The following is a 10615-nucleotide window of genomic DNA, read 5'->3' as shown; positions in this document are numbered from 1 at the left end:
TGAGGGCCTCCATCTCGCTCCTTCCAGGTGGGCATGGGGTGGGTAGAGAAGGTAGGGAGAAGAATGGTTCCTCCTGGATTGTCTGAGCCTTCTGCCTCTCCGTTCGGGTCCGCTGCTGGCAGCGTCTGTCACTTCTCACTCACTCTGGTGACAGCTGGCTCTCCCTTCCTCACCTGTGTCTTACCTGCTTGCTTTCCCGCCTTCCTTCCGACTGCCCTCATCCACTTCCCTTCCTTCCCCACTTCCCCACTCCATTCCTCTTTGCCTTGCTGGACTTCCATATGGCCAGTATACAGTCATCGCCGGCCCACTCCTCACCCCCACCCCACCCCCCAAAAAGAAACGAAAAACTGTCCCTACGATGGCTTCACTAAGTCTGCAGATGACTCCAGCTTTCTAGGTCACCTGCCTGGGTGGCTGTGTAAATCATGAGGCAATTCTTCCAAGGCAGCGAAGGGAAAGTGGATATAAGTGGAATTGACACTATGTACTGATTGTAACATTTTTTATTCCATCTTAAGATGCAGGTTTATTGCGATGTAACCCATAGGCATTCTTCACCCAGCAAGCACTGCCATCTGTTTTGCACCAAGCCCAACAATATGTACCAAAGACATAGAGATCACAATAGATCCGTCTCAGGAGGGTGTCTTGGTTTAAGCATGGGCAGACAGAGCTGTGGGAGCCAGAGAAAAGGCATCTCATCATTGTGGGGGTTATCCATTGATAGGGTTGCCAGACCTAGCAAATGAAAATACAGAATGCCCATTCAAATCTCAACTTCTGGGCAACAACAAATAATTTTAATATAAGTATGTCCCAAATATTGCATGGGACATACTTATACTGAAAATTATTCTTTGTTGGCCTGAAATTCAAATTGAACTAGGCATCCTTTACCTTACCTGGTAACACTACTGTAGGGAGTCATCACTTTGTCAGTGCTGCTGGAAGGTATAGTGTAACACAGGCTGGGGCATGCACTGAGGCCAGAGAATCAGCTAGCTTCAGATTATGGAGAGCCTTATAGGAGAGAGGGAATCATGAAGTGGTTCAAAGCAAGGGAGTAAAACAATGATATTTGGGTTTCAGGAAAAGGCTTTTCTGCTTGGCTTCTGGAAGGATGGTTTTAGAAGGAACAACAGTGAACTCTGGCCAGTTACAATAATAGTCCAAGCAAAAAATTTTGGATGGTGATAGTAGGAAGGTAGGAGAGAGGAGGTCCCTGATTAAATCAACAGCAGTTGGCAACTGATTAGATGGGGTGAAGAAGGCATGAGTCCCAGGGCTCTGGCTTGGGTGCTGGGGAGATGGGATTGTTACCAACGGCGAGAAAGTAGGTTTAGGGGGGAATGACTGAGTTTAGTTTAAAATGTCTTGTGTTGGTGTTCTTAAGGAATATCGGGTGATGTGAGCTAGAAGATGATTGGCTTTATAATTCTGATGTTCAGTGGAGAAAGTGACCTGGAGGTAGATAGTGGCAAGTGTTCAACAGAGAGACAGTAGCTGAAACCAGAAGATGGATGAACTCTCTGGATAAAAGACCAAAGTAAAGGAAGCCAGTGAGGACACTAAGGACAACAGTCAGGGAAGTAAGAGGAGAGCCAGGGGAGTAGGGCTTCATAAAAGCCAGGGAGGGGGGTTGGGTGGGTGGTTTCTAAGAGGAGAAGGTGATCAACCATGTCATGTGAGACAAGAAAGATTTGGGCAATGGTAAAGTCGTCATGACCTTAGGTGTCATCCCACAGGCTCACTCAGATGTCAGCCCCATTTATTCAAAGGCCAAGTGCTCAACTAGTGTGCATCTTCAGCACAATCTCATGTTCACCATGGTCATTATTATGTCCCCTGGACTCCTTCAGAGTTTAAACCATTCATTCGAATTGTGCCCCAACTCACTTCAATATTACAGCCACACATTCGGTTTTCTCTCCATACTCATCAGTTATGATCTTTCGTATTTGCCAGTGTCACCTCAGAGCCAGCTGGAGTCAGTGCAGATCTGTCTTTGCAGGGGTAAGTGCAGGCACCCACAAGTGTTAAACCCAAAAGCGTTAAATAGGTTATCTTTTGTTTTTTAATTTCCCAGGAGTGAAGACCACTTTTGTTTTTCTCTCATCTCCTGGTAGGGCCAATACCCCCTAAGGATTGTGAGGCAATGCTGGGTGTTGCTGGTTCTGGTGTCCCTGCCATGCGCCTTTGCTCACTTCCAGACCCTATGTTCCCATGAGATATGCACCCAAATGGATGAATATCTGGTTTTGTGCAAAGGTTGAGTCCTTTCCGTTCCATATTTCCAAATGACCTTGAAAAAGAGGCACTTACAATAAAGAGAGGGAGTGCTCAGTGGCATAAATCCTCAAGGAAATAAGATACAGAGCATTAGTGGGAGGGGGAGCCTAAAAAAGGACCTGTCTTCTTTGAGATCTAAGGAGAGAGTGGTGTGAATGGAGACAAGTTTGGAGGTGACAAGGGAGGAAGTATTCATTTAAAGGCTTCTGTTTGCTGTAAACACAGAGGTTCTTAACCCAGAGTCCACAGACCACTTGGGGGTCCATGAAGAGAATTCAAAGAACCCATGGACTTGGAGAGGGGAAATGGTATCTTCATTTTTAATGTCACTAATATAGAAATTTAACATGTCTTTCAATTTGGACATATGGGTAACAAAATGCAGTACTATCAAATGTACCTGTAATACTGTCACCAGTAGATATCACATTTTCATGTTACATTAGATTCGTTGCGGGTTTCTCCAGATAAAACTCACTACTTCAAAATCATGGTAGTCACTAGACCTGTTGCTAGAGCTTGTTATTTAACGTGCTAATGAAGAAGCATATATATTACTACATCAGAGATGTACTTATTAATTTGCTAAGTATTATTTCAATATAATTGGTATCTTTTGCAATCCTATTTATCTCATCCGAGCATTATTCTGAAACTGTGTTCCTTAGACTTCACCAGACTGCCAGAGGGGTCCACAACATTAAAAAGGCTAAGAAACACTGCCCTGAAGAGAAACGGTACCTAAAATTTACATTGCTCTTATTAAAGGTCAGGTATTTCTCTAGGTCCTTTTCTTCTTACCCAGCTGTGTCAGAAGGTAGGTGCTTTGATTATACCCATTTTCTGGAAGAGGAAACTGGGGCACAGCAGTTAAGTAACTTCTCCAATGTCATTCAGCCGGAAAATGATGGAGCAGAGATTGAAACCTAACCTTCAGGCTCCAGAGTCTGTGCTGAAAAAATTAAGAAGTTGAACTGGTGGATAGCCAAGGGGCAATGGGATAAGGGTGCAAGCAAGAATGAGTGAAAAAAGAGAGGGAATGGGAAGGGTCTATGCTGGCCTGATGAAGAAGTTAAGAAAAGTAGGAAGAGACTGCTAGCTGGAAGAAAACGGAAAGGCCCACAGAACAACAGGGTTAAACAGATGAAAGAAGTGGTGGAGGGGCAGGGGCCCAGGAAGACAGGCAGGACATAGTCAAAGTGAAAGACGATGGTGTACAGATGCCGGGGTGAGTTCTAGCTGATGACAGGGGTCATGGTGTGGCCTGGAGAAAGATGGTTAAAGTAGAGAGGAGGTGAAAATTCCTGATGCTGAGCTAATGAAGGAGTCATAGAGCTGGGCCCACAAGTTCTCCTAAAATACATTCATCCATTTATTCAATATATTTGTATTGAGTGTCTATTACATTCCCGTGTTCCTGGCACTTGCTAGCCAAGAAGTAAACCAGTCGGACAAGATTTCAATGTCCTGGGGCTTACCTCCCAGAAGGGGTAGAAAAAACAAAGATACGAAGACAGGTTACAAAAGAGTTCAGGCGCATAAGCCTGTAGGTACAGCTCTTAATGTTAAAATTTCTGAAAATCATAAAGCTGTTTTACATACTTTGCAGCTCAAATGCGTCAGGTGACAAAACCTGTCCTAAAGTAAGATGACGCTATTTGTGATCATTAGTCACATTTAGTGTGAATTTCATAACTTGCACTTAAGAAATGCTAAAGTTGAAAAAATTCTGAATTCCAAAACACATAGGGCTCCTATGTTTGGAAAAAGGATTATGGACTTGTGCTATGCATAGATTAAATATGGAACAGTATAGTGACTGGGAGGCTAGAGCTTTAGTGGTCACCTCCCCACTGGGGAGGTGACATTTTAGCTTAGATCTGAATGACCCCTTCCCCTCTATAAAAAATGCAATCATGCAAAATCAGGGGGACAGCATTCTAAGCAGAGGGAACAAATAATGCTAAACTGAATGCAAAGAAGGCCATTGTGGCTGGACCATACTGAGCCAGCTGAAAGTGGTATGAACTGAGTGGAGGAGTTCAAGTAGACACATAGATTGTGAACCTGGTGCTATGTCCTTTGATTAATATATGAGTTGGTGTAGTGGTGACCGTGAATGTGGTGGTGGTGGTAACAAGTAGAGCACCTTCCTGGGACCAGGTGGGGAGATAATTAAGACAGAGGAAACCTAGAGAGGTATAAGTCTTGTTTTAGTTTCCTTGGGTGCTCAAGTAAATACCATGCAATGTGTAGGCATATACAATGGGAATGTATTAGCGCACGATTTTGAGAACAGGAAAAGTCCAAATCAAGGCATCAAGGTGTTGCTTTCTCCCCAAAGAGTAGATGAGAGACTGGCTGCTGGTGAAACTCGGTCCGGGGCTCCTCTGTCACATGGCAATGCCCACTGCAGTGTCTCCTTGCCCTTCCCTCTTCTGTGATTCATTTCTGTTCAGCTTCTGACTGCTCCCTATGTGGCCTCTCTGTTCGAATCTCATTCTGCTTATAAAGGACTCCAATAATGGATTTAAGACCCATTGAGAATGACTTATGCCACACCTTAACTGAAGTCACCTCATTAAAGATCCTACTTATAATGGATTCACACCCACAGGAATGCATACAGTTTATGTTTTTCTGCTGTGCAGAGCTCCAAACCACCATAGGGCTGAAAATGTAAACCTAGATTTGTGGCTTAAAGAACTTGGATTGGGGGAAAATGTGGAAGAAAGAGTAGATGTCTGGTGCACTCAAGATTCCAATGGGATGCTGACTGAAAGATGTCCTGGATGACCAGAGACCTGGGTGGTAAATGACAGTCTCTGGGTGAAGTCCAATCCACAGTCTGTGATCGGGGCTTGGGGCTTAAAATAGGTTAGAAACAGGCAGAGGAGAGTAGCAAAACCTGAGTGATGAAAGATGTTTTTACTTACCCATTGATGCTTCCTTGGGGTCATGCCTTTCAGCAGCTCAGTCTCAGAATGCCTGCCTCCTAGTACCTCTGTGTTAGTGGCTCTCCCATTCCATTCCTCTGTGATCCTGTCTCGGCAGCTCTGTTCCTCTCTATCTCTGCTTCAACCTATTTCTCTCCATATGCCTGTCTGTATCCCAGAATCTCTCCATGTCTGTCTTCCCGAATCTGGTTCTTAGTATCGTCTTCTGTCTGTATAATTGTCTTTCTCAAAATGAGGACTATTCCTGAGCGTCCTGCACAGTCTGGCAAACGTTTATACTTGAGTCTCTCTGCTATGTCTATACTTAAATGGAGGCTTTTTCTGAGGAGAAAGGAACTCACTCTCACTGTCCCGTCCCTCCGCGTTGCTGGCAGTCTGCAAAACGGCCAGATAGAAAGTTGGGCAGAGGGTGTGTGGTGTATCGTGCCACTGCTACCGTCTTTCTCTCCGGTCGAAGTAACTCTGGAGCACCACCTTGCGGGGCCCCGCCTTCTCGCGCCAGCCTCCAGGCGTGGGGCGCAGGCCCGGACCTCTCCCACGCCGGAAGGCCCGCCTCCTCGGCCCCGCCCCACGGCCCCACGGCCCCGCCCAACTCCCCTCTCCTCGGCCAATCAGCGAGCGCCCGCGCGGACCTGGCCGTGAAGGGGTTCCGCGCAAGATGGCTGCTGCGTGTCGGGGTGTGAAGGTAGCCCGGTCTTCGTCCCTGCTGGTTGTCCGGCGGGGACGGCGCGGCCGTGCCACTCAGGGGGAGAAATCGGTGCTGGGAGAAGGGTCATACCTGTCTATGCCTGGTAGTGCGGCGATTGGGCTCGGGAGGTGAAGGTCAACACGCGGATAGGGCATGGCCTTATCGGTGAGGGGAGGAGGCACATCTGGGTCACACTGCAAGGGTGACTAGAAGCCTGGGGAAGGAGCAGCTGGAAGGGTGGGAGTGGTCCGTTCAGTGACGCGGCTACCCGGGTCCCTCTTCGCAGGGCTTGGTAGCGGTGATAACCGGAGGAGCCTCGGGCCTAGGTCTGGCTACGGCAGAGCGTCTGGTGAGGCAGGGGGCCACTGCAGTGCTTCTGGACCTGCCCAACTCGAATGGGGAAGCCCAGGCCAAGAGGTTAGGCAAGAGCTGCACCTTCACCCCTGCCGACGTAAGTGGGGTCACCTCTGGTCTCCCATGGATGTCCGAGGTGAAGAACATCAGCTTGGAAATCCATGGGCCCTCCCCCCCTCGCCTAAGGGTGCCTTTTCTGTGGGCAGTGGGTCCATCTCCTTATTCTTTTCGACCTGAGTCTCTGAGCACTGGGGGCACCTGTGGTAGGAGTGTCTAAAGCCCAGATTCTCAGGATTGGGGCGTGAGAATTGGTCATATGAGAATCCCTTGGAGTGGGTACTTGTAGTTTGAGCGTGCATATCCCGTCCTGTATTTTCTATTTAGATCGTTCTTTAGAAAAACTTTCTTTAGATAATTTTATAAAATTTCTTTACACAAAACCACCTAAAGAAAGTAGTTGATGAAATCATCTTACCAGGTGGGGATACAAAAAAGCTAGTTTATTTTTATATCAGTAATTCTTCAAACAGGGTTGTGTTAGTTCACAGCAGTGCAGAATTTCCACGGTTATGAGGATTTATAAAAAGAGGCAGTGCATTTGAAGAAGGTTCTGAAACACTGCCCTAAAGGCTTATCATTTTCATCTATGTTCCACCACAATCCTTTTTCCTGACCTCTATCTTGCTGAAGCTTCTCTTGTCACCCAAGTTTTGGGCCTACCCCACCCTCCCGCCAGGTTTACTGGTGAGAGGGAGTCTTGTGTGCTGGGAGATGCAAAACCTTCGACCTTTCTCCCTTTGAAGGTAACCTCAGAGAAGGATGTACAAGCAGCCCTCTCTGTAGCAAAAGAAAAGTTTGGCCGTGTGGATGTGGCAGTCAACTGTGCAGGAATGGCAATGGCCAACAGGACATACAACTTAAAGAAGAGAAAGGCCCATTCCTTGGAGGAGTTCCAGCAAGTTCTCAGTGTAAGTCCTTGGAGTTTCTCTAGGGGTAGGAGTAAGAGGTGTCTGCTTGTGGGCCCCCCAAAAAAACTTAGAGGGGAGAGAAGGCTGCCTTTGTCTCAGGTCTTACCCCATTTTCTATGCTTTCTCCAGGTGAATCTTATAGGCACATTCAATGTGATTCGCCTGGTGGCTGGTGAGATGGGCCAGAATGAACCAGACCAGGGAGGCCAACGTGGGGTCATCATCAACACTGCCAGTGTGGCTGCCTTTGAGGGCCAGGTGTGTGAGCAGGTGCAAGGCTTTGCCCCCTCAGTGAGTTTTTGGGCCTTCCCCCACCTATGATCCACTCCTTTTCCAGGTTGGACAAGCTGCATACTCTGCTTCCAAGGGGGGCATAGTAGGCATGACACTGCCTATTGCTCGAGATCTGGCCCCCATGGGCATCCGGGTGATGACCATTGCTCCAGGTAGAATATTCCCATCCTTCTGTAGTTGGGATTATGAGGAATCGTGGACAATTGAGAAGGGAAAGCAACCTAGGTAAAAGCAGCTCTCTGTCTTTTGGCCCTAGGGAAATACTAAGAAGTAGGGCTAAGGTGAAGAAAAATCAGGTAAAAGGAAAGCAAGGGTGGTTCCCTGACTCTGGCTGTCTTGTCTAGGCCTGTTTGATACCCCACTGCTGACCAACCTCCCAGACAAGGTACGCAATGTCTTGGCCAGCCAGGTGCCCTTCCCCAGTCGTCTGGGTGATCCTGCTGAGTATGCTCATCTGGTACAGGCCATCATCGAGAACCCATTCCTCAATGGAGAGGTCATACGGCTGGATGGTGCTGTCCGCATGCAGCCCTGAAGGGAGAGAGTAGAGAGGGGGAATGGGGAACTAATGCATAATTGGTGATTGGTTACTATTTGTGGTATGGGTGGTATTGAGGGTAGTGAAGCTTTGTGATTGTGATTAATCCCACTGAATGGTACACTTGGAAGTGCTTAAATTTGGAAAGTCTATATTTTGTTTTTGTGTTTCCAAATTTTAAAATAAAAGGAGCAAGTAAAGTGACATGACAATTCGGTGCAATCCATGATCCTGGATGGCGTCTAATAATGGAGGAGAAAAGGCTCAAAAGGTCTTTATTGAGAGAAATGAAGAAATTGGAAACAGAAAGTTTTAGGTCAACGTTAAATTAGTTGAATTTGACAATAGGCCAAGCCCTCAATCTTGGGGTTTGTTCATATGAAACTTACCCCACAAAGGCTAGGTTAAGCCTACTTAAAATTAGGCCTAAGAGTCACCCCCAGAGAGCCTCTTTTGTTGCTCAGATGTGGCCTATCTCTCTCTCAGGCAACACAAAAAGCAAACTCACTGCCCCTCCCCTCTCTACATGGGACATGACTTCCAGGGGATAAACCTCCCTGGCAGTGTGGGACAGAAATCCTATAATGATCTGGGACTCAGCATCAAGGGATTGAGAAAACCTTCTCGACTGAAAGGGGGAAGAGAGAAATGAGACAAAATAAAGTGTCAGTGGCTGAGAAATTTCAAACAGAGTCGAGAGGTTATCCTGGAGGTTATTCTTACACATTATATAGATATCCCCTTTTTAGTTTAAGGTGTATTAGAGAGGCTAGAGGGAAGTGCCTGAAAGTGTAGAGCTGTATTCCAGTAGCCATGTTTCTTGCAGATGATTGTATAATGATATAGCTTTCACAGTGTGACTATGTGATTGTGAAAATTTTGTGTCTGATGCTCCTTTTATCTACGGCATAGACAGGTATGTAAAAAATACGGATTAGAATAAATACTAGGGGGAACACATGTTAAAATAAATTGACTAAATTGAAATACTAGTGATCAGTGAAAGGGGGTGGTAAGGGGTATAGAAAAAATAGGGGGAACAAAGGTTATAATATATTGGGTAGATGGAAATACTAGTGGTCAATGAGAGTGGGGTAAGGGGTATGGTATGTATGAGCTTTATCTTTTTTCTTGCAAATGTTCTAAGAAATGATCATGGTGATGAATATATGTGATGATACTGTGAGCCATTGATTGTATGCCACGTATGGAATGTTCATATGTTAAGAATGTTCGTGTTTGTATGTTGTTTTGCTTTGTCAATAAAATATTTTAAAAATTAGTTGAATTTGATAACTACTTGAGGTCACATAAATGAATATCCTTTTCTTAGGAAATGTAAAGGAAGTATTAAATTTGGAGAATGATGTTATACCTATGCTCAAATGTTTAGGAGAGAGAGGGAAAGAGACGCAGAGAGAGAGAGAAGGAGAGAGAGACGAGGAGGAAGGGGATAAAGGGGGAAGGGAAAGGGAGATTGAAGAGATAATAATGGTTGTCTCTGATGCTGGGGCTTGGGGTGGCGAGGGACAGGCACGAACTTTGGTTTTTACCACAAGCTTCCAAGAAGTGTGGGGACTTAATTCTCAGGTTCATGAATTACTGTGATAAAAATATCTGAAGGAAAAACCACTTACCTAGGCTCTACCAGAAACTTAGTCACCTTGAGTTGAACATTGCTATCCCTTATTTTTACTTCCTGACCCCCACTCCAACCTGCAGCCCCAGTCTCCCAAGTAAAGTGACCACCCCACAGCCCAAGATCCTCTTTTGGATGCCTGATTGCCAAATGAACACGTTAGTTGAAGATATTAATCTGGTACCTCTTAGGACTAGTGTGAAACTGAAATTTTCCTCAAATCCTAAAATGTTCAACACATTGAAATAGAAGTTGTTTTGGTTAAAAGTTTTAATTCATGTACATGAATGAGAGTCTACCAGGATCAAGAGTGGCAGGGAGGCAAAGACATGTAAGATAATGATATATGTTTTTGTTTATTAAGGGAAAACAAGGGAATAGTTTTGTCCTGAAGTTGAATGACTGCATGTTACAGAATGGGAAATCAGGTGGTGAAGGACAAAACCTAAATGTATATAGAAAGTTGTAGAAGGCTTATGGAAAGGGAATCTGAAAAGAAACTATACATGTGTTAAAATTCTGTTAAAGCTGACTCTGTTTTGATGGGTTTTTTCCTTAGATTTTTTGAAAGAGTGAACAGTTTTTTACTATCAAATACTGATGCAAAATTGAATTTGTTTTTCTCTCTGTTAACATGCCATTTTTCTTGGAGTATTGGTCTGTTCTTAATAAGAGGTCGTAAAAAGGAAAAATTTCTCTTTACCTTCTATGTAATCTGCCCCAGTAGCAGAAATGCCATATCTCTGGAGAAGTGCCTTCTACACTTTGTTCTAACTTTATCATGCTGATTATTACTTTTTTTAATAAAACAGCAACAAAAATTTTCAGTCCATTGATTTTTCAGCAAATTAGCTCTCATGAGTTGGGTTCTAGGAGACTTGATAG

At 45.1% G+C, this 10615-nt stretch overlaps 1 protein-coding gene across 1 annotated transcript; it reads left to right on the top strand.

The window, feature by feature from the left end:
• Positions 1 to 5864: 5864 nt before the first annotated feature.
• Positions 5865 to 9373, top strand: LOC143671368 (3-hydroxyacyl-CoA dehydrogenase type-2-like). The gene is made up of 6 exons (XM_077146490.1): positions 5865 to 5934; positions 6224 to 6388; positions 7095 to 7259; positions 7389 to 7517; positions 7597 to 7705; positions 7898 to 9373. Exons 1-6 carry the CDS (start codon positions 5908 to 5910, stop codon positions 8086 to 8088), a joined length of 786 nt encoding a protein of 261 aa, XP_077002605.1. The 5' UTR covers positions 5865 to 5907; the 3' UTR covers positions 8089 to 9373.
• The last annotated feature ends 1242 nt before the right edge of the window (positions 9374 to 10615 follow it).

The sequence above is a fragment of the Tamandua tetradactyla genome, chromosome X (genome assembly GCF_023851605.1).
Source record: "Tamandua tetradactyla isolate mTamTet1 chromosome X, mTamTet1.pri, whole genome shotgun sequence".
Lineage (NCBI taxonomy): Eukaryota > Metazoa > Chordata > Mammalia > Pilosa > Myrmecophagidae > Tamandua > Tamandua tetradactyla.
The sequence above is the reverse complement of the archived record's forward strand: the minus strand, read 5'-3'. Positions and strand labels throughout refer to the sequence as shown.

Excerpts from the sequence above, each read along its gene's own strand:
- LOC143671368 (XM_077146490.1), top strand. The coding sequence starts at position 5,908 with ATGGCTGCTGCGTGTCGGGGTGTGAAG. Across the intron at positions 5,935-6,223 it reads CTGCGTGTCGGGGTGTGAAG|GGCTTGGTAGCGGTGATAAC; the intron begins GTAGCCCGGTCT and ends CCCTCTTCGCAG. Across the intron at positions 7,260-7,388 it reads AGTTCCAGCAAGTTCTCAGT|GTGAATCTTATAGGCACATT; the intron begins GTAAGTCCTTGG and ends TGCTTTCTCCAG.